Source organism: Mustela erminea, chromosome 7, assembly GCF_009829155.1.
Source record: "Mustela erminea isolate mMusErm1 chromosome 7, mMusErm1.Pri, whole genome shotgun sequence".
Classification (NCBI taxonomy): Eukaryota; Metazoa; Chordata; class Mammalia; order Carnivora; family Mustelidae; genus Mustela; species Mustela erminea.
The window spans coordinates 101,849,655-101,872,972 of record NC_045620.1 but is presented as its reverse complement, the minus strand read 5'-3'; the positions used below and the strand labels follow the sequence as shown (position 1 = coordinate 101,872,972).

General features: G+C 44.5%; 1 protein-coding gene across 1 annotated transcript in view; it reads left to right on the top strand.

Annotated features, from left to right (window-relative positions):
- Positions 1–23,318, top strand: part of POLR1A (RNA polymerase I subunit A) — a 71,144-nt gene that overhangs the window by 14,771 nt on the left and 33,055 nt on the right. The window contains exons 8-14 of the mRNA XM_032352666.1: positions 686–791; positions 1,079–1,241; positions 3,511–3,681; positions 3,837–3,959; positions 6,238–6,468; positions 11,373–11,627; positions 16,166–16,357. Coding sequence (XP_032208557.1) covers positions 686–791; positions 1,079–1,241; positions 3,511–3,681; positions 3,837–3,959; positions 6,238–6,468; positions 11,373–11,627; positions 16,166–16,357 — 1,241 coding nt within the window. The remainder of the gene's footprint in view (positions 1–685; positions 792–1,078; positions 1,242–3,510; positions 3,682–3,836; positions 3,960–6,237; positions 6,469–11,372; positions 11,628–16,165; positions 16,358–23,318) is intronic.

Below are 23,318 nucleotides of genomic sequence, written 5' to 3'. Positions count from 1 at the left end.
CTTGGTAGCATCTATATGGAGGGTTTTTTGTTTTGTTTTATTTATTTATTTATTTGTTTATTTATTTATTTATTTTTTAAAGATTTTATTTATTTATTTGACAGAGAGAGATCACAAGTAGGCAGAGAGGCAGGCAGAGAGAGAGAGGAGGAAGCAGGCTCCCTGCTGAGCAGAGAGCCCGATGCGGGACTCGATCCCAGGACCCTGAGATCATGACCTGAGCCGAAGGCAGCGGCTTAACCCACTGAGCCACCCAGGCACCCCTTGTTTTGTTTTATTTTTAAGAAGACTAACTTTTTTAAATTGATTTTCCCTATTTCAGATACTTTTTTTTTATAGTTACCAAAGCTTAGTGTGTGTGTGTGTGTGTGTGTGTGTGTGTGTGTGTGTGTAAGTCTGATAGTCCAGGAGAGTAGTGAGAAACAAGAGGAGGTTTTCATTCCCCATCCTAGTCCATCTCAGCCCCTCTTCAGCACCTGTCCTTAAACCACCATCTCACCTGTGTCTGGGTTCCCAACACACAAAGGCTATTTTTTGCTTGTGTTTAGAAAGAAAAATAAGATTCTACTCTACCTATTACCACATGTTGTTTTTCTTTTTCGTCACCCGGTAGAATTTTAGTGGTCCTTCATCCCTGCCCTCACACATAGATGTAAATGTTCCTTTTGGTTAATTTCAAATGCAGGATTCTTTCTGAATTACCTTTTTTCGGGACTGGAAGATGTCGATGTGGAGTCTAGATTCAATCCCAGTATGTTCTTTTTGGATTTCCTGGTGGTACCACCCTCAAGGTAATGCCCTTTAATTAGCTTTGTTTCACTGGAAAAGGTTTACAGAGCGATGGAATAATGACCCCTGAGAGAGGCTTGGAGGGCGTAGTGCACCGAGAAGCCAAGCGGCGGTTCCATACCCGGGTTGCCCGTGGGTGGGAGTGTTCGTCCTGACTGCGGTGGGAATGTTGGCTGGATTCTAAGTGTGGTGGGTTGTGAGTTGCTTACAGCAGGGATGGGCAAGAGGCTGAAGAACCTGACACTTCCCTCATGCTCAGCGGTCCTTGATTCCCTGTGTCCCCCTGCAGGTATCGCCCTGTCAATCGGCTGGGGGACCAGATGTTTACCAACGGCCAGACGGTGAACTTGCAGGCTGTCATGAAGGATATGGTTTTGATCCGAAAACTTCTGGCACTCATGGCCCAAGAACAGGAGCTGCCGTGTGAGGTGGCAGCACCTGCCAAGGATGAGGTCAGGGCCACCTTGGAGCTGATGTCATCAGCCTGTCTGCTTCATTCTGAGGCCCGCAGGGCTGATGCAGAACGCTGGGGGTGCAGGGAGCTGCTGTACAGTTGTGTGCGAGCGTCATTTGGGGGACCTAAGTAATGTTGGGAGAAAGCATGATACGAGCATAGGAAGATCTAGGTCCTGCCGCGGTGACCTTTGTTGAGTTGCTTGGTTTCATGGGCCTGTCTCCACTGTAAAATGTGTAGGGTTAGTGGTAAGATTTTACATATCGGCAGTTCTGGGCCACCTGCCTTCGCTGGCGGTGAATGGCAACTCCGGAAAGAGGAGTCTGCATCCTTGGGCTCTAAGAATGTCCCTTTTGGGTACAGTACCAGAGCCTGAGTCATCCAGCTCTGTTTTGGGCTCATTAAGACCTCTAGCATTGGGTTCAGGAGGGTACTATTGTCGATTCTAGGAATTTCCCGGAATAGGATTGTCCTATCTGAGGCCTCAGCTTCCTTTTCAGTAAATGATAGCGTGGGATCAGTCTTCCCGTTTCAGCCAGCTTTCTGAGTCCCTTCAGTGTTCCAGGTCCTCAGTGGGTATAAAGATGAATCAGCCTTCAGTGGACTGGGCTGCCGGCAGCAGTTCCGCTGGGAGCCAGGCCTATCACCAGGTGGCGCCACGTCCACCTGGAACCGTGTGCTGTGGGTGACCCGTACTCTGCTCTGCACTGTCTTTGCTTTTTGCTAAAGTTTTCTGGTCTGTCCAGGTAGTGTGCTTTCAAAAACCTTCAGTCTAAGAGAAATGTGCCAGCTGTAGGTCCTGGCTCCATTTTGGGGGAAGGTCATAGGATAGCCAGGACCCATGAACAGGGCTGAGAACTTTTATTTTGATGCTCCTTGGAAATAGAGCTCTCTCACAGGTCTCATTACAAGGGTAATCACATAGCCGTGAGCCGGTAATGTCATAAGCAGTGATTTAGGCCGACAAGGCCTCTGTAGTCATAGAAGTGACCGTCTCTTCCTGTGCGTCTCCCCTTGCAGAGAGAAAATGCATCTGTCCTCCCTATAACTAAAGAAGACCTCTCTTTTTCCTCAGGGTTGAGGACAAAGGCACTGTACTAGTGGTTTTCATGGCATTCTTATTTACCAGATCTTCACCCCTCCCCCGTACTTCCCTCAACACATTGACAGGTTTCTTCTCTCATCTCACTCACACTGGGGGCCTCTAACTCCTGTGTCATAGCCAGCCAGATGTGGCTAGTTGGTGGCCACACAATGTCAGTAGATGGTGCTATTGTAAGGCAGGTTAGTGGGGAGGTAGAGAGAGAAGAGGAGGCAGAGCCGGGGACAGAAATAATTAAAAGGGTTGGTTAAATATTCCAGGGAGGCCTGGATTTCAGCCAGTCCCTTGACATATTTCAGGTGGGAACCCACATTTTATTTGATAGCATACAAAATAGTATGGCAGCGTTTTTCCTTTTAAAAAAGTTAATCCACTTGTGTTTTCATAAGTGCTTTGGATTAAGTTTTTCCAAAACCATAAATAAAGGTGAAATTCCATGCGAGAATCAGTTGCCTGGTGGGGTAATAGAGCTTCATGAAGCGTATAGATGGAGGGAGAATTTCTAGGGTGGCCTAAAGAATTAGATGGTAAGGGACTTCAGCAGCTGCTGCTGGCACACCCTTCCATTACTTTCTTGGCTTACACGTTTCAGTGAAACAAGCTACCATGTTGGAGAAGCCCGCAAAGCACATAATTGCAGGTGGTCTCTGGGCAATAGCCTACTAGGACCTGAGGCCCCCAGTCCAGCAGCTCGGGGAATTGCACCCTGCCAACAACCATGTGACCTTAGAGATGGATCCTTTCCAGCTGAAGCTTCAAATGGGACCCTAGTTCAGGCTGACTCCTTTGTTACAGCCTAGGAGAGACTGAAGCAGAGAACCTAGTTGAACTGTACCCAGATTCCTGACTTAGAGAAACTGTGAAGTAATAAATGTGTATTGGTTTAAAAAAGAAAAAAAAAAAAAAAGGAGCTTGCTTACAAAATTGAGTTCATTTTACTATCCAAAAAGGACTGGTAAATGTGTAACGGGCCAAATGTTTTCTTGATAGAAACTGAGAAGATTGATTTATTAGTGCTTTTGCCACTGATCTGTCATGTTCAAGAGACATGAAGGCAGACTCCAGAGCTCATCAATTGTCAGAGAGTAAGGAAGAAAAATAAAACCAAGCTTGGCTTTTCTGAGGTTTTTCCATCGTGCCTGTTTTCTTGGTTGTGTCTTGCCAGGAAAAAGACTCTTCTATTGTTCTGGACCGATCCTTTTTGAGTTTGCTTCCAGGCCAGTCCCTCACAGACAAACTTTACAACATTTGGATTCGTCTTCAGAGCCATGTCAATATTGTGTTTGATAGTGAGATGGACAAATTAATGATGGAAAAGTATCCTGGCATCAGACAGGTGAGAAGAAAGTTGGATCCCCATTGTGAGGTGGAGGGGTTAAATAATAAACATACTTATATCAAAACAAGAAAATAATAAATGTATTTGACTCTTTTTTCTTTCTTTCTTTTTTTCCTTAACGATGCTTTCTGTGGATATTTTCCTGCATAAAGATCCTGGAGAAGAAGGATGGCTTATTCCGAAAGCACATGATGGGGAAGCGAGTAGACTACGCGGCCCGCTCAGTCATCTGCCCAGACATGTACATTAACACCAACGAAATTGGAATTCCCATGGTGTGTGTGGAGGGGCCTCCCCAGCTACTGTCGGGTGGCAGATGGGAATGTTGAAGACTGGGGAGAAGGGGTACAGCAGACTGTGGTGGCTTGGGTGGGGACTTTATGCTTTTTCCCAAAGAAGCCATTTAGAGGGAGCACAAGGCTGTGTGATGGTGTTGGTTTCACTCCTTTCCAAGTCTCCAAACACCTGCCTCCAAGGAAGACGCACTTCCTGGTGGGCAAGCAGGGAGCTGACTGCACGGTGGTCCACATCCTTGCCTGTGTGTCTCCCCCGCAACTTCTCAAAGCCAAGTCCAAACCTTCCTGGTCAAATCGAGTGTATGACAGAGATGAGGAAGAGGGAAATGGGGCTTTGCCCCCCATGCACTTGCCTGGCATTAGGAGTCAGGAATGTGTACTCTTTGTTGCCAGGCCCAGGAAAGGGAGAGAGGCCCCCCCCCCCCCCGAGGGCTGTGTGCAAGTCCTCCATCCTCCCAGTTCCTCCGGGGTAAGCGGTTTGCCCCATCCACCCATTAGAGTCTCCTCAGGGAGCCGGCCTCCTCCTCTCACTTCCCCACCCGTCCAAGCTGTGGTGCTCATTAGCACCAGTGCTTTAATCGGCTTCCTCCTTAATGGACCTTGAGGCCAGAAATATGAAGATGGTTTAATTCCCTCTGTGGAGAGTCTCATTTCCTCGTACGCTGCCCCCTCTGCTGCTCTCAGGGGAGTGCTGGTAATGAGCGGAGCTCGAGTGTCCTGATGGCCTCCGGCATGGCCACTGCCTCATCTCTCTGGGGCACACTTGGCTCCCTAGGCAAGGACACAAATGTGAGAGGAGTCATAGAAAGCCTAGCCCTGTGTCCATCGCCTCCTAGAACCATAGGTCTTTCCAACTAGAAGCTGGGTCAGGTGGCAGAGAAAGGCCTTGTGAAGCTCAGTGGTGACCTTCCTGAGTCTGAAGCCCTGGGAGGAGAGGGCCATTTACTGGCATTTATTGCTTTCTCCATACCGAAGGCATGGGCTACCCCCGCAGGCTTTGGCTTCACAGATGCCTAAAGCATCCCAGCTTTGGGAGAGACTGTAGGTGCTGCCTCCTCTTTTTACCTTCAAGGGTGCCAGACCTCCCTTTCTTGGATCTGGTTTCATTTTATAATGGCTGGTCCTAAGGAGGGACTCTAGAGTTACTCCTCTGCCCACCCCTAGCCTGTTCCAGGTCTCAGGGTCATCGTGGCCGGGGGGTGGTACTCACAGGATGGCTGTGAGACTATTTCTTGGTCCCTTGTGGCACACACTTCCCGGAGAGCACTGTGGAGAGGTATTATGGGAGTAAGGAGCTGAAGTGAAGTTTGGCAAATTAAGCTAGAGTTGAGCAGTGAACCAGACAGTCTAGAGTATCCCCTGAGAAGCTCACGTTCCAGTGGTGGAGACGAATAAACAAATACATAGGAGCATAAACCCTCTGTCAGGCAGTGGTCAGTGCATTAGCAAAACTGGGGCAGGTGACGGGGAAAGGGAGTGCCGGCTGGGATGGCAGGTAAGGCCTTTTGCCGTGGCATCCAAGCAGAGACCTGGACAGAATCCAGCCAGGTTCTTTACGTCAGACTCCTCAGAGGCTCTGATGTAGTTAAGTGCATTTGGAAGCATCAGAGGGTTTGTGATATTCAGCAGCTTAGAAACTCACTTAACCAGGGAACTCGTTTTTCTTGGAGTATATTGCAGGTCTAGCATTAAGTAGAATGCTGCATCTTACCGTGTATCAGGAGACCGAATCAGTTTCATCTCAAGCGCCACCTTGATCACAGAGGCAGCCGAAACTGCCGGGTAGAGGCTCTGATGCCGTGTCTGGACTCCGGGCAAGGGCCAGGATCACTTAGTGAGGTCTGCAGGAGTGGGCAAGGCTGCAATGTGGTACTTGAGGGGTGGTACTGGCCACCTCTCTCAACCTGGTGTCCCATTCTGTGTTCCCTGTGGGGACTATGAATTGATCAGTGGGTGAGGAAATGATGAAGTTTTAAAACAGGATACTGACATTCCAGTGTGGACACTGCAACACTCAGGTTATTCTCTTCAGACAGACTGCTAGGAAAGGAGGCCCATTCTCTATTCTCTAAAGACCTTAAGTCTAGAAAAATGGCTCTGTGGACGACAGGATGTTGCTTTCTCCCCAAAGGACCTTCGTGGCAAGGATAGCACCTCCGTGTCTTGGGGAAGAAGTCGCACAGCCTGTTGAATCAGATTTTGAATCCATATCATCTTCTTTGCCTCCCCTGAATTTTCATATCCACTCCATTTCTAGGTGTTTGCCACAAAACTGACCTACCCTCAGCCAGTCACCCCCTGGAATGTTCAGGAACTGAGGCAAGCCGTCATCAATGGCCCCAATGTGCACCCAGGAGCCTCCATGGTCATCAACGAGGACGGCAGCCGCACAGCCCTGAGTGCCGTTGACCTGACCCAGCGGGAAGCCGTGGCCAAACAGCTCCTGACACCAGCCACGGGGGCACCTAAGCCCCAGGGGACAAAAATTGTGAGTATTGGGCTGATTTGATGAGGGTCTCTCCTATGACTGCAGATCACGTGTGCTGATCCCCGGATGAAGCTTTCTTCCCATGTGGGTGTTTCTTCATGGCTTCATCGTGCTTGCTTTACCTCCCCAGCTGGAGCTGGAGTTCCCAGGATCTTTACCCCATGATTAAATTCACTTGGCTCTTCCATGTCATGCAGCACAGTGCTGGGTTACCCATCCAAGGTTTGAGAAATGCTCTCTAATAATAACTCAGTTATGATCCTGGGGCAGGCAACTTTGCTGTCTTTAAGCAAGGCGAATCAAAGATGGTTCTCAGATCATCAGCTGTAGCATCCCTAGAGCTTGTGAGAAATGCACATTCAGCCTCTCCTCCCCACCCCGTGCAAAATGGATTAGAACTCTCTGGGAATGGGGCCCAGGAATCTGGGCTTTAAAAGCACTTTGTGGGGTTTCTTTAGGTTTCTTTAGGGCAGTCCTTTGGAGGACTGCCCTAAAGGAAGGAAGTGTCCTGTGTGGTCTGTCCGTGATGACTAATAACCCACAGGTTGCATCTGATGCCTCATTTTCTGGCAATTGCTGGTGGCTGCCCATGGGACAGTGTTAAGGGATCCTAAGCCTTCGCTGGGCTCCACTGGAAAGAGTACATGATTGATGAGCTGGGGGTGTGAAATCGGTGGGTGAGCTCATTTGTGTCCTGTTAAAGATGGCCATTTATACGGGGGGCAGTGGGGGAAGCAGAACAAATGACCCCTAGCCAGGCATTAGCAGCAGAAGTTGTTCAGGTGAAATGGATTTTTATTCAGGTTTGGTTGGTGGGTGAGTACACGGTGTCGGGCTGACTGAGTGCATTTTCCTCAGCACGGTTTCCTCTGCACCTTTGTTCAAAATCTCCTTGCGTTCTGACTTGGGCACACCAAGTGGTAGATCAGGATGTTCTTCCGTAATGAGTCCGAGCTCTGCAGAGTCTCTCTCAGCCTGGAAGTAGCTTCGGAGGAGGAACAGAGAAGATTAGGGCCATGTCCTGGGAAAGGTGGGGGTGTGGGACTTAAGGGCCGGAGAGTTAGAAAAATGGGATTTTCAGAATGTTAAACTCTGAGCACAAAGTACAATGGAGAGAAAAATAGGGGACTCATTGGGGCTGAAATGCAGGAACAGGAGGAAGGCAGGGGGGACCAGGGAAGCTGAGGGAGAAGAGAGTGGGGGTCTGGGTCACCTCATTTGACATCTGCATTTGTTTCCCACACAGGGTTGTGGGGCTTTTCCAGGTCAAGATTAGTCCCTGGGTATCTTTAGCTCTCGAAGGGGCACTTGTTAAAGTGAAGTTAAATGTGAAGTTTGAGAAGAGTGAGGAAACCGCAGGAAGGTGCATCTGAGTTGTCCTAGTGAAGGTCACTGGTGACGCAGGAAAGCAGTCTGAACAGCGGGAGGAGTCAGGTCCCTCATGAGGAGCTCTTATGAGGCAGCGAAGCCTGGAGCTAAGGGCATTTGAAAGAAAAGCAGAATGATCCTGGGTTTCTGATGTAATTGGGACGTGGGGATGAGGCAAATGCAAGGAGAACTTCACATGGCCTTAGTTGCGTCTGTAGGGTCGGAGGTGAGTGGAAATCCAGGGCTTAGGAGAGGCAAGGTTGGCCCGCTGCCCCACGTGGCTCAGTGCCTGGGAAGTGTCTGAAAAGAGTTCTGGGCAGCAGCAAGGTCGAATGTGGTCGGCTGTGTCGCTGCTCTTCCAGCCTAAGTTCCAGCCCTGGGCACACTGTCCCCGCTTTCTCCTCCTGCCTCACCTCTCAGCTTGCCCCCCACACTCTAGCTGGCCCCCGTAGGGGCCGTGCGCCTGTGCATTTGTGTCCCCATCTGGATCTCTTTGCCCTCCCTGTCTCCCTGGCCAACCTTTGCTAGTCCTTCAGGTCTCTGTGAAGCCCTCATCCTCTAGGGTAGGGGTCTGTGAACTTCTCCAGCGAAGGGCCAGGTAGTAAATATTTTAGGCTCTGATGCAGCTGATGAAGCCTGCGTTTGTAGTGTTGGAGCCCCCATGGGCAGTGCACAAATGAATGGGCCTGGCCGTGTGCCCGGAAGACACTGGTTCCGAAAGCAGGTGTCCCACTTGTGTGCTGTAGTTTGCCGCTCTCAAAACTTGTATGAGGTCCCCATTGTGTTCCCTCCACACCCTCGGCCTTTCCCAGCACCTTGTTATTCTCACTGCGTTGTGTTGTCACAGTGCGTGCACCCATTCATCCTCCCTCCAGTTGCTAAACACCGTGAGGGCGCAGGCTAGGTCTTCTGCTCAGCTCCCGATATGGAGGAGGTGCTCAGGGCACCCCCGTGGGGTAGATGGATCCAGGCTGAGGTGTAGGAGGCTCTGAGGTCGGAAGGCCATGTTAGACCTGGTAATCCCAGGGGCAAAGACAGGAAGGGACTTCATGAGGGAAAAGAGGTTTTTACATCAGGACCTAGGGACTAAGGATGATTATTTTTATTTTCCAAAATCTTAATAACATTACACACAGTGCTTACTTATGTAATCACATGCACGTGTACTTCTAATTTATTTGTATTTTTAAAAGACTTTGGTTAACGTGTTGCCTGTAGGTTGGCACCAGCCCAAAGGCTGGAGGACATGAGCAGGAGGGAGAGAGCCGGGTCCCCGGAAGGACACACCGCAGGTTAGGCAGGAAGGGAAAGGATGACTGACAGGACCCGTTTCCCCTGGGAGGTGTGAAACCTCTGTCCCTTCCTCTGGGCCTTGTAAGTCAGGAGGAGGTGGCCAGGACGGCTGAGTCTCATTTCCCAGCGCAGCAGCCTGCCAGAAGCCGATCTTTGGCTCTGCAAACTCTGACCCGGGCACTGGGGCATGCTAATTTTCACTGCAGTATTTATTTAGAGAGCAAAGAAAGGAAGGGCCTCAGGTTTGGGTTGGCGAGGGGAGCTCCCCGTGCTCCAGGGCTTCTGTTTGGATTGGCCGCTGACTGCCAGACTGGCCTGCGTGCCTTCCCAGCTGTGGGGTTTGCTTATGCTGGAGGATGTCTCGAATTTACGAGACTCAAATCCGAGGTCCATCCTGGAGTTTTGGGCCTGGGCCACAGGTCTGGGCAGTTTCTCCCTGGAGAGGCTAAAGAAATAAGACCTTGAAAGTCAGCTCAGGCTCTGTGACGTGCCCTGGGCAGACCCTCATGGGAGTCCACAGGAGTTCAGGTCTCCTTGGAAACATGGATGTGGGAGCAGAGAGGGGTAGGTTTGAACTCCTTGGGGAGCAGCAAGATTGCCTCATTGCTAAGTGCTTTTAGGACTGCATTTTAGAATTCCAGTGTTTTGCTCCCTGCTTCCCTGACCTGGAGGAAACTTTCAACTCCGGGGGGTGGGTGGGTGGGGTGGGGGTGTGTGTGTGTGTGCCTCTCTCTGTGGCTGCCTTTTTGGTTCAGCTTCATAAATATGGGCAACACAAAAAGAGACCAGACTTGGAAAATTTGTTATTCCCAGCTTGTTGCCTGTTGTGATTTGGAGGAACTTGAGCAAGAGGGGTCAGACCAGGCGCATAACTGCTCTGGGCTGCTCAGGGGGCCTGCAGAATCATTGGGCAGCAGCTGCCTTCGTGTGTTTGCTTTTTATTTTATTTATTTATTTTTTTAAAGATTTTTTTATTTATTTGTTTGACAGATAGAGATCACAGGTAGGCAGAGAGAGAGAGAGAGAGAGAAGGAAGCAGGTTCCCTGCCGAGCAGAGAGCCCAATGTGGGGCTCGATCCCAGGACCCTGGAACCATGACCTGAGCCGAAGGCAGAGGCCTTAACCCACTGAGCCACCCAGGTGCCCCGTGTGTTCGCTTTTTAAAATAGCATTCATGTTCATCATTTAGGAAGCCTGGTAGTTGATACAAGGGGAATTGAAGGGCAGAATGAGGCTTAATGAGCCTTCCACTCAAGTCAGCCTTTTCCCTGATGGATATAAATACATATGAATTGCATTGGGTTTTCATTCGCCTCATCCTGTCACCCTAGATGGCACGTGGATTTTTTGTTGGTGGTATTGTTTTACTGGAGTACGTTATTGCTATCACTTCGGGACTAGTGTAGATTTAACTCCAGTTTTTTCATCATTGCATAACATTCCATAGTGTGTATATGTACATAGTGTGTATATGCCCTTGCCGCTTCCGTGGGACAGCCCGAGTTAGTCCAAGTTTTTCCACTGTAAACAATGCTGCCTAATCATACATCTTTGTGTAACCTTACATTGCCACTTTTTTCCTTCTGAAATGCCAAAAGGAAATGAGTTTTAAATGTTCTTGAATCTGTTGTCAGATGGCTTTCCCAAAAGACTGTGGCAATTTAAATTTCTTATTAATGTCTTAAGTGCAAAAAAAGGTCTTCAGAAGGCATTGAACTGGGAGTCAGAGCCCTGTGTTCCGGTGCTGGCTCCAGCATTTGAGTTTGGGTGAGGTCATTCTAAAACGTGGGATTTGCATTTAGGATCATGTACCCATGTGGGACTGTGGGTCTGCCCACAGACCCAGAGGTCTGCCAGGTCTTTTCAGACTAGGGGCTTCACAGTTAAATGTGCAGATGCGCTGTCTTCACATGTGTCCATTTGTCTCCCAAGACCAATAGCCAGAGGAATCTAAGAGTCTAGAAAGGCCATGTGTCTCCGAAGAAGACAGAGACTCCTAGACAAAGGTCTGGAGGTTCCTCTCTTTCTTGTATCTCTGAGCCCAGAGCCAGGATCAGGGCAAAGCTGGGCTCATAGCTATTTCTCATTGATTTCTAGGGCCTCATTCCACACTAAAAATGCCCCTTTGATTTGGTTGACTAAAACATGAGATGGACAGAAGTCACACACACAGCAGGCTGAGGTGAGCCCTGGGACACTGAAGTTGTCACTGACCAGCCCCCTTTCCTCTGTTCTGCCTGCAGGTGTGCCGGCATGTGAAGAATGGGGACATCCTCCTGCTGAACCGACAGCCCACCCTGCACAGACCCTCTATCCAGGCACACCATGCCCGCATCCTGCCGGAAGAGAAAGTCCTGCGGCTCCACTATGCCAACTGCAAGGCGTATAATGCTGACTTCGATGGAGACGAGATGAATGCCCACTTCCCCCAGAGTGAACTGGGCCGGGCTGAGGCCTATGTCCTGGCCTGCACAGATCAGCAGTACCTAGTCCCCAAGGTAGGTCTGACCTTGAGGCCGTTCCGTGGTCATTGCACAACTTGCCACTTCATGTCTGGGCTCTTGCCAGCTTCTGGGGTCAGTGGGTAGCTCTAGGGTCAGGGGCCCATGGAATGGAGGGTTCTGGCTTCTTCCAGGTGAGGTTTTCGGCTCTGGCTGCTCAGAGGGTAGCAACCAGTAGCTGTGTAATAGGTCTTATCTTCCGGACTTATGTTTGGATTGTGCCACTGGCAAGCATTGGCATCCCAGCAGTGATGGTCCTCCTGACCCCCGATGACTTTGATCCTTTGAGTTCTGACAAGCATGAATTTTAAGAGACAACTTAATCGCGAAGGCCCACAGTGAGATCCCTCTAGCCCATAAAAGTGTCTTCTCTTTGAATGCCTTCCTTCTCTCTCTGAGGTTGGTCCTTAAAAGCAGACGCATGTGGTCATGGCTGTCCGGTGGGGTATGTGGGAAGGATTCAGCTTCCTTCCCCCTTGCCTGGCCAACTGACCCATTCTGTTAAGTGGCAGGGGCCTGAGTCATCCAGTGTTCATGAGAACAACGGAGTGGGGATAGAGCCAGGCTGCAGGAAATAGAATAGAGGATGTTCCAGACATCACTTACTCCTCACTACCCATCCTAAGGCCTGGGGCCTTTCAAATTATCAGCCGTTTGCATCACAGTGATTCACAGTTATACATCATTCACTTGGGTTGTGCTGGAATGTGAAAGAACCAGTAGTAATAGTAACAGGGAGTTATGGCTGCCATTTCCCAAGGACTTCGTCTAACAAAGTACTTGGGGGGCTTCCCCTTTCACCGTCACGCGGCCGTTGGAGTAGGTGCTGTTGGTGTCCATGTTTACACATGGAGAAGACGAAAGGGCACTGAACTTGCAGCAGGACCCTGCTGAGAAGGCAGAGAAAGTTACAGGGAGCTCCCAGCTCCTCGGGGCTTTGCTGCTTTCCACCTCCGTGGGTCTTGCCCCGCTTCTGCAGAAGAAATGGGTCTTCTCCACACAGGAGAGCATGGGAAGCTGCTGTGTGAGTTTAACCCTCATTCCCTTCTCTGCCCACTTCAGCCAGCACTGGATTAGTGAAGGGGCTAAAGTAGGAAGGAGGGTTGAAAGGCCCACTGAGGTCCCTTGGAAGTTAGAATAATAATTTTAGTAATTGAAAATTGATTTTTTGCCTTTTCATGCAAATAAGAGTTGTGGCTGTCTTTGAGGCCGCAGTAAAAGCCACCACCCATTGAGCACTCCCCGAGCAGCAGGCATTGCTCTAAGCTGTTTGCAGACATTCTCTTAGCCCTCCCAACAACCTGGTGAGATAGGTACAATTTTCAGAAGAGAAAACACAGGGGAGTGACTTGCCAGCCAGCGATGAGGCAGGAACTTGAACCTAGCACCTTTGACTCCCACGTCCATGTACATCATGGGTCATTACTCTCACTTACTAGGCAAGGTGGGGGATGAGGCCACGTGGCAGTAAGTAGCTGCCAGGACCGAACTGGCTCTCTGACTTGAGAGGCAGGGCCTCATTTCCCCATGGGAGACACTACCAGGAAGCGCCAGATAGTTTGCTTGTGGCACTGGACACAGGGGGAGTTGGAATGGGGATTTGGGGTGCTCTGAGGTTCTCAGACCAATGAACCTGAATGTTCCGTACTTCATTTTGATTGAATAAAGTCCTACAAGGACTTCATGCTTACACCATGTCTTTCAAAGGGCTAAGCTGTTTAAATCCAGATGTGCCCCAGCATATGTTTGCCTACCCACGGATTTTAGGTCAAGAGATAGGCAGAACACAGATAAATAAGCTTACATCAATGGATTACATTCTTGGGGGAAAGAAACTTCCAAGGGGTGACCCAAGTGTTCACTTCACTTTCCATCAGTTTTCTTTAGTCAGAGGCACAGAGCTCTTGATTCTTGATAAATTTCATTTAATCCTTAGTGTAAATGCCAAGACATGGGTTCTATTTTTGCTCATGTTTATAAAAATGCAACATGTCTTAAACTACTTTGGTGATAAAGTCCTAAGAGAACAGGAACTGGCTTTGTTAAATTAGGAAAAGTCATTTTTTGGGAGAGGGGGGTAATTTTTTCCCTTATTTCCATTTCCTTTTGTTTATTTATTTATTTTTAAAGATTTTATTTGTTTATTTGACAGACAGAGATCACAAGTAGGCAGAGAGGCAGGCAGAGAGAGAGAGGGAAGCAGGCTCCCTGCTGAGCAGAGAGCCCGATGCGGGACTCGATCCCAGGACCCTGAGATCATGACCTGAGCCGAAGGCAGCGGCTTAACCCACTGTGCCACCCAGGCACCCCCATTTCCTTTTGTTTATTAATCTATTTCTTCTGTTTCCAGGTTCTGTTCCTTGATTAACCGTAGTACCCGATTAAAGTACATTTTATTTTATTGTTTATGTGGTTAGTAGAGTTGCATGTTATTTTCTTACTTAAAATAGGAAGTAAATGATACCAGTTCTTTCTTTCCTGAGAAAACAGTTAAACTTTTCATTGATGTGTTTCTTTGTGGGTTTTTTTCTTCTGTTTTTTTTTTTTTGTATTTTTTGAGGGCCATTCCCGTGTGGAAAGTGTTGGTTCTTTTTTTGGGGGGGGGTTCCCCCTAACAAGATTTGAGAGTCTCCTGGCTCCATCCACTTAGCCAGAAAATTCAAATCCCAGAATACTCTAATTCTCAAAGCATCCTGACCAAAGGCATTAATTGTAATGTCATTTTGCTGTGATATTAGGTGGAATAGGATAGCTAACAATTATCTGGGTTTTTGATTGAGAGATGGTCTTTCTGATCCTAAGCAGAATTTGGGAAATCCAGAATTATAAGTAGGCCTTTAGTAAATTGCTTTAATCAGCATTCCTCCCTACGATTCATGATTATTGCATTGAAAGCAATTTAGCCATGAAGGTGATTTTCTAGTCATGGAAAAATCTGGATGGAGAGAAGGGAAGGCACTGAATAGATCATATAACTTGTAATTATGTTCTTTAAAGGAAGAAAACAGAAAGAAAAATCTATATCTGCCCCCAAAGACTGTGGGATGAGGCAAATACATAAAACTGGTTTGGGTTACCCACCCACCCCCCACCCCCCCGCAAAAACCAAGCAAAATAAGACCTTGTCTTTGGAACAAGATGCAGAGTATAATTTTTTATTTATGTTCTTAACTCAAAGCCTTCGTAAGAGAGGCTGTACACACCATCTGACCTTGCTCTGTCTATTCAGCCCATCTGTAATAATTGTCTTTGAGTTCATGTAGAGCCCATTGCCACAGTATGTACGCTATTTGACAAGCATCCTTTTTATCCTTTGAATTAGTACATGTGGTTAAATTCCTGGCACTTCTCCACAGCTGCATCTGTGAGTTCCTTTAGCCTTAGTTATGAAACCTGGCCATAACATTGGATAGCATTTAACGAGTAATCAAATGATAACAATCTTTAGATCCCAGGCACAGATTTTTCTCAAGTTCCCATCAACACTGCAAAGTTTGCAAACACTGCTGCTTAGAGCATGTCAGTGGGCACAGCTATTTTTACATTAGTGTACCTTACGTTGCCATGAACACAGACCTCCAGATAAGCTGCAGGAGACTGGGGCCCAGAAAGTCTCTAAAAAGTTCCAAATGAGGTGAACGTACTGGGGCTTACATTAAAGCCCTTGTCTGGGCATCTGGTAGATAACAGCCTTTATTAAAGGCCCCACCATGAGCATGTGCTGCATTGTAAAGAGACACATTCTTTTCTTCCATAGTCAGGCACAGCAAGGCCTCTCAACCCTCTTGAGGTTCCTCTGGTTGAACCCCTACCCCTTAGAGAGCTGACGCTTACATCAGTAATACTCAGAGTTCTTACTGCCCCCTGAAAGATCCTTCTGACCATCCCCCTACCTCTAATCTATATGATGACCCATCTGTTATTTTCTTCCAAGATATTTAAAATTCTTTGCGATAATGTAGTTGTCCAGTCATTTGCTGACTATCTCGTTCTTCCTCACCATAAAGGATCATATCTGGCCCACTAGAGTAGACTGGAGGGCTAACCCAAATGTCTGGGCGTATAGTATTCTCTCAATAAATATTTACTGAATGGATGACTGATTTAGAGGAAAACCAGGCCAGAAATGTGTGAAAAATACTAAAGCATAAAACCAAAATATAAAAGCAAGAACATAGCAAACTGTAGTGAGGCCAAATTTATGCAAAAATGCCAAAAATAACACTGGAGTAACTAGAACCAGATGGGGTTATGAAAAGAAGGCCTGGGGAACTGGACGAGTTGGAGCTGTTCTGATCTAGAACAGTGGGCATATGGTAAAGGGGGAAGCTGGTCAAGAAGCCCAGGTCATGTTCTTTGGGAGGCAGTTTGCTCTCCAGATGGGAGGCTCAAGCCCGGGGCCTAGCGAGGCTGTGGGCAGGACAATACAGGAGTGGAGGGGAGTGCTGTTGTTGGTACATGGCTTCCAAGCGGATGATTAGGAATTAGAATGTAATTTCACATTTGCCTTCTTTCTTACCTGTTCTGGTTTGCAGGATGGCCAACCATTGGCAGGGTTGATCCAAGATCACATGGTTTCGGGCGCAAACATGACCATTCGAGGTTGCTTTTTCACTCGGGAGCAGTACATGGAGCTGCTATACCGAGGACTCACAGACAAGGTGGGGCGTGTGAAGCTCTTTCCTCCTGCCATCCTGAAGCCCTTTCCACTGTGGACAGGAAAGCAGGTAATTGGGAGAAATTTAAAAAAAAGGAAACAGGCCACTCGTGTAAAAGATTTCATTCCCAATAGAGTCCAGACGTAGAGAAACGGCAAATCAGATGTTCTGGAACTGAACCCAAGGTATACCTGTATGATCTGTATGACTTTCTCTTTGGTGGGCTTCCTGAGTCTGGGTGGTTTCAGGGGAGTGTCCGCTAAGAGTGGACTGCATAGTGTCTGTCCTCGATGTCCTCATAATGCAGATACAGTGGGAAGAGGTGCTGGTATTGGTGGCAGTAGTAGTAATTTTTTTGTTGGGAGGGGCCGAGTACCTTACTGTAGCTCTGTAGATGTTACGTTATGTGGTCCTCACAGCCAGCCCATATATATATATATATATATATATATGTATATACACTCAGTAGTTTTTTAAGTCTGCGCACCTGCAGCCTGACATGGTATATATCTATATATATATATATAGATATATATATATATATTAGGGATAATAATGGTCTTCACAGCACGTTATGTGAGGACTACATAACGTAACAGATAATAATTAATTAGTATATATATATATACTTATTACTGTATATATACAGTAACATATAGTATATATAATATAGTATATACAGTAATAATATAGTATATACAGTAACATACTGTATATATACTTATTGCTGTATATATACTATATATACTGTATGTGTGTGTGTGTGTATATATATATATATATAGTATAATATACTATTATTATAGTAGACGAGGGTACTGAGGCCTTAGAGAACTTCAGTGGCATGCCCAAGTCTGTAGGAGGCAGAGTTGGAATTCAGACGCAGGATTCCTAGCTCCTAAGAGATCACGCTGTGCTTCCTGTCAAAGTAATGAAATAATGGTGTGTGTGGCGATCAAATAATGAAATACAGTAGTGTGTGTGTTTCTGCTGTTGTCTGGGTCTCCAGTTTTAGCCTTAAGGCCTAACTCCTCATCAGCTGCGTGATCTTGGCTTTGTGGGCCTCCTTTCTTCATCTAGAATACAAAGGGCTCGGGGTGATAATCTCTCAGGTCTCTTCCTGCTCAGTAGTTTTTTAAGTCTGCGCACCTGCGGCCTGACTGGTTTTTCGTTGTTATCCCAGTCTTGCATTCTGGGCAGCCCTTACTTGTCATGAGATACTACCCCATCTGTGTATTTTTAAATTCACTTTGCTCAAGTTTGGTTGAGAATATTTTTGCACTTGTGTTGGTGAGGGATGCAAGCATACCTCGTTTCATTACACGTTGCTTTATTGAACTTCACAGGTACTGTGTTTTTTACTCCTTGAAGGTTTATGGCTCCCCAGCATTCAAGCAGTTTTGTATGCTTTGTTTCATTTTTCATTGCATTTATTGGTGCCATTTTCCCAGCAGCATTTGCTTACTTCATGTCTCCATGTCACATTTTGGTAATTCTCACAAAATTTCAAACTATTTCATTATCTTGTTTGTCATGGTGATCTGTGATTAGTGATTACAACTTAAAGCTCAGATGATGGTTAGCATTTTTAGCACTAAAGTATTTTTTAAAAATTCAATTTAGTTAACATATAGTGTATTAATAGTTTCAGAGGTAGAATTTAGTGGTTCATCAGTTGCGTGTGACACTCAGTGCTCATTAATTACATCACGTGTCCTCCTTAATGCCCATCACCCAGTTACCCCATCCCCCCACCCACCTTCCCTCCAGCAACCCTCAGTTTGCACCCTGTAGTTAAAAATCTCTTATGGTTTACCTCCTTCTCTGTTTTTATCTTATTTTTTTCTTACCTTCCCCTATATTCATCTCTTTTGTTTCTTAAATTCCACATAGGAGTGAAGCAGTATTTTTTCAATTAAGGTATATACATTGGCTTTTTAAACATAATGCTCTTGCACACAGTAAACTACAGTACAAAGTAAACATAACTTCTGTATTCACTGGGAAACTAGAAATTCATTTGACTCACTTTATCCTCATAGTCACTTTATAGTGGTGGTCTGGAACTCACCCCACAATATCTCTAAGATATGCATATACTGATCTGTAGTTTTCTTCTCTTGTAATATCTTTGCCTGGTTTTGTTATAGGGTAATGCAGGGTTCATAGAATGAGTTGGGAAATATTTCCTCTTCAGCTTTCTGTAACTTTGTATTATATTGGTATTAATTTTTTTCTTAAATGTTTGGTCGAATTAGCCAATGAATCCATCTGGAACTGGACTTTTCTTCATAGGAAGGTTTTTTTAGCTAAGATGTCTATCTTTTTAATACATATAGGGCTCTTCAGGTTATCTGTTTCTTCTTGAATGAGCCTCCGTACTTTGTGATTTAGATGACTTTTTCTCATAAGTTTTTAAATTTATAGGCATAAAGTTATAATATTTCTTTACTATCCTTTTCTATCTACAGAATCTATGGGGGGGTCGGCTCTCTCGTTTCTGATATTGGTGATTTAAATCTTTCTTTCTTTCTTTTTTTTTTTTAAGTAATCTCTGTGCCCAATGTGGGGCTCAAACTCATGACCCTGAGATCAAGAGTCAGCTCCTCTAACAAAGCTAACCAGGCACCCTGATTTGTGTCTTTTTTCTTTTTTCCTGATCAGTTTGCTTAGAAATTTATTAGTTTTGCTCTCAAAGAATCAGCTTTCATTGACTTTCTTTATTTTTCTGTTTTCTATTTCATTGATTTCACTTTGATCTTAATTTTTCTTTTCTTCTCTTTACTTTGGGTTTGATTTGCCCTTGTTTGTCTCATCATTTAGATTGAAGCTGAAATCACTTATATGAGACCTTTTTCCCCTTTTTTTTAATATAGGCATTTCATAAGTTTTCCCCTTAAGTTCTGCTTAAGCAGCATCACTTAAGTTATTATGTTGTTTTCATTTTCATTCAAATACTTGCTAATTTGCCTTTTGATTTCTTTTTGACCCATGAGTTAATTAAAAGTCCATTATTTAGTTTCTACATACTTAGAGATTTTCCAGATATCTTTGTTATGGATTTCCAATCTAATTTCATTGTGGCAAGAAAACATATGTTGGGTGACTGGAATTCTTTTAAAATTTATTGATGTTTGTGTATGAGATTATGTTTACTATGGTGTATCTTGGTAAATATTGTGAGCCCATAAAAATAATGTATACTCGGCTATTGTTAAATGAAGTGCTCTAAAAATGTCAGTTAATAAATAGTTCAAGTCTACTGTCTTTGCTGATCACTGTCCTTCATTGCCTGGTATCCACTGTCTTAAAAACCATTGTTTCATGATCATGTCTGCTTTTGCTGTTGTTTTTGGTGGAAGAATCATTAGGTCACTGTTGCTCTAGCTTGGCCAGAAGTGGAAGTCAGTTTAACTGAATAGATGGGGAATTTTGCAATTTAAGATTAAAATCTGTAAGTATGGATTGTTTGGTTCAAGGAGTGGTAAGCTTTTTCTGTAAGCCAGACAATAAATAGTTTAGGCTTTGCAGGTCATACAGTCTCTGTTGCAACTACTCAGCTCTGCCGTTGTAGCAGGAAAGTGGCCATAGACAAAACATAAATGAATGAGCGTGACTGTGATCCAATTACCTACTTACAAAAACAGGTGGTAGACCAGATGAGGCCTATAGGCTATAGTTTCCTGGCTTCTGACTTAGTTGGCCATATGTATTTGTCTGCTTTATTATTTTTATTTCTAGTATTTTTATTATTTCTGTTTATTTGTGTTCATCTTATAAGCCATCTGAAGTTCTCTTGGAAGTGAATGATTATGTTTTAAGTAGTTGTCCAGAATTTATTAGAATTTTATTTAAACATAAGCTATGTGTTCAAAATAGAACTAAATAGTGGGAAAAGAATATATATCTAGAACCATAAATACGTTGATTCCCTTCAATCTGGGAATCTAGCCAAATGAAACAGTCTGAAATGTAGAAAAAGCTACTTGAAAAAAGTAGCCCGTTACACCACCGTTGATGGAGGTGGAAAATTAGAAAAACCTGGATATTTTACATCGGCGCTAAGGAAACTGTGGAACATCCGTTTGTGAAGATATTATGTAGCTGTTTAAAATAGTGGTTTTAAAAGACCATATTGTGAAACAGCCTGGGAAATTTTTCTGACCTAATGTTGAAAACAAAAATAGACTACAGCATTCTCTGTGTGTTCATTGTCACAACCATGTTAAGCACATAAGTGAGAAAATGTGTGGCATGGAAAAGATTAGAATGATGGAATAATTTGGTCATGTTAGGAATCATTTTCATCTTACAGTGTTTCTGGGCCAAGATTATTACCATTTAATTAGTAAAACTAGAGAATAGGCCCAGGTTTTACTTGTGTCACAGTTAAGGTTTTTTGGTGTTTTTGCAAGGTTGCTACAGGCTGTTACTTCTTTGCAAGTAGGTGTAAAAGAAAAGAATGACTGCCATGCACAAGAATTTGATGGTGGCTCAGTCTGATTCTGCAGAGAAAAGCCATATGTAGAATTAGGAGATAAGGAGCTTCGCCTAGGTGCTCTATTTGTACCCCAAAATCAAGTCTTAGGCTCCTTCTCAAGGGCATTTGAGGCAGCCTCTTGAGTGCTTTACTCTCATTTAAGAATCTGAGGTCTCAGCATTTGTTGAAAGAGCATATAAAGGAAAAGGATTTGCCTGTCATTGTATATCTCAAGTGTTCAGCTCAGTGAACATTCACAAAGTAAACACACCTTTGTAAAATCACCCAGACCAGAAAGTAGAATCTCACCAGCACTCCCAGAAGACCCCTGCAGGCCCCAGTCTATTTTTACCCCTCTCCGAAGATGGCCCCCAACCTGACTTCGAACACTGTAATTACATTTTGTCTTTTTTTTTTTTTGAACTGTATGTAAATGGAATGGTCAGTCATATCTCTGCGTAAGTCATTCATGGTATCACATAGCAAGAGTTCATTCATTTTCATTGCTGTATAGTATTCCATTGTGTAACGCTGCCATCATATATTTACTCATTTACTCTCCAGCAACATGTGGCTTGTATTCATTTGGCTATTACAAATAGGGTTATTATCACCATTCTTGTATATATCTTTTGTGGAACATACACATTCATTTTGTAGGCTAGATACCAAGGAATCAAATTGTTGAATCATAAGATCTATGTTTAACATTAATAGATTTATTAATAAACATTTTTCCAAAGTGCTTATAGCACTTTATAGTTCTACCAGCAGGGCATGAGAATTCTAGTTACTTCCTATGCTCAGCGGAAGTTGAATTATTGTACCATTTGTTTCCATTAGTTTTATTTTAGCCATTCATATGGGTGTGTAGTAGCACCTTATTATGGTTGTAACTTGCATTTTCTTACTGATAAGTGAGGTTGAGTACGTCTTCATATGCTTATTGGCCATTAGGGGATCATCACTTGTGAAGTGCTCATTGGAGTCCTTTTCTTGTTTTCTATTCCATGCCATTTTCTTATAAATAAGTAAGGGTTTTTTTTTTTTATATGTTCTTGTGTTCATCCATTGCCAAATTTTTGCCTTTTTACCCAGTGCTGTTTTCTAATGATCAGAGCTTTTTTATTACTATAATTCACCAGCATGTGCTGTTCAAAGCTACTCCTGTATAAGTGCCTGTCCTGAGGGCATCAAGATATTCCCTTGTGTCATTGTCCAGTAGCTCTACTGTTTCACTTCCACACTTAGGTTTACTTGTCTGCGTGGAATTGATATTTGTGGGTGTGTGCGATATAAGGTAGGGGATTCCTTTTCTCCCCCATATGGCTCTCCAGTTAATATAACATCATTTGTTGAAAAGACCAGCATTTTTCCACTTCTCTTTAGTATCTCTTGTGTCATAAATCAACTAGTCACATAGATGGGGGTCTCTTCCTGGCCTCTATTTAATTCCACTGATCTGTTTGATTTCATTGTACCAGTACTACACTATTTTAATTATTGTAGCTTTATAATACTGATTTCTGACAGTAAAAGTCTCCAGCTTTGTTCTTCAAGACTGTCTTGCATATACTTGGCCCTGTGTATTTCCATATAAATTTTAAAGTCAGCTTATAAATTTCCCCAAAAATAATACCTTCTAGAATTTTTATTGGGATTACATTGTACCTTTAGATCACTTTAGGGAGAATCAACATATTTACAGTATTGAATCTTTCAAATTATGAACATAGTATGTCCTTCAATTATGTAAGTCTTGTATATCTTTCATTAAATTTATTTCTAGGTATTGCTATTATAGATGGCATTGTTTATTTTCTAATTATATAGATGTAGAAATACAATTAATTTATGTGTATTGTCCCTGTATTCAGCAACCTTCCTGAATTCAGTTATTAGATAAGTGCCTTTCAAATTCTTTTTAACTGTAGAAGTAACAGAAGTTGTTGTTAAACAAGAACACAGTGACCTGAAGGGAAAAAGGAAACATTCCCTCCCTCCCCAACCCTATTCTCCATGTCCACACGTACTCTCATAGAAAGTAATTCAGAATGAGATATAATACCTAGTCAGGAGAACCATGAGTCCTGATTAAATTTGACATTCAGTTTTGAACTTATATTTTAAACCTCTTTATCTGTAACATCCTTGTACCTGAGGCATGAGCTTTCATGACCACCAAGTACATGGACCTTTTTTGACTGATTTTTAACATGGCTTACTTTGAATGAGCCACCAGGCCTTCCAAAGGGAATTCCATTATTTCAAGCAGTCTGTATTTTTCTCGGACTACCCTAACTTACTCTGAATATGGCAAGAAGTTCATTAAACTGCCTTCATGTGCTAGATTAACGGGCAGGACCTTTCTTAAAATTGCTTTGTGATGGATTTAGTTCACTTAATGACATATTGTAGATCATGTCATTCTTTTTAACCCCTTCTCTGTTGTATCCAGTGATATGGATATACCATAGTTGATTTAACTGGCTTTTTTGGGCAGACATTTAATTGTTACCTGGTTTTTATATTTTACCTAGTGCTGTGGTG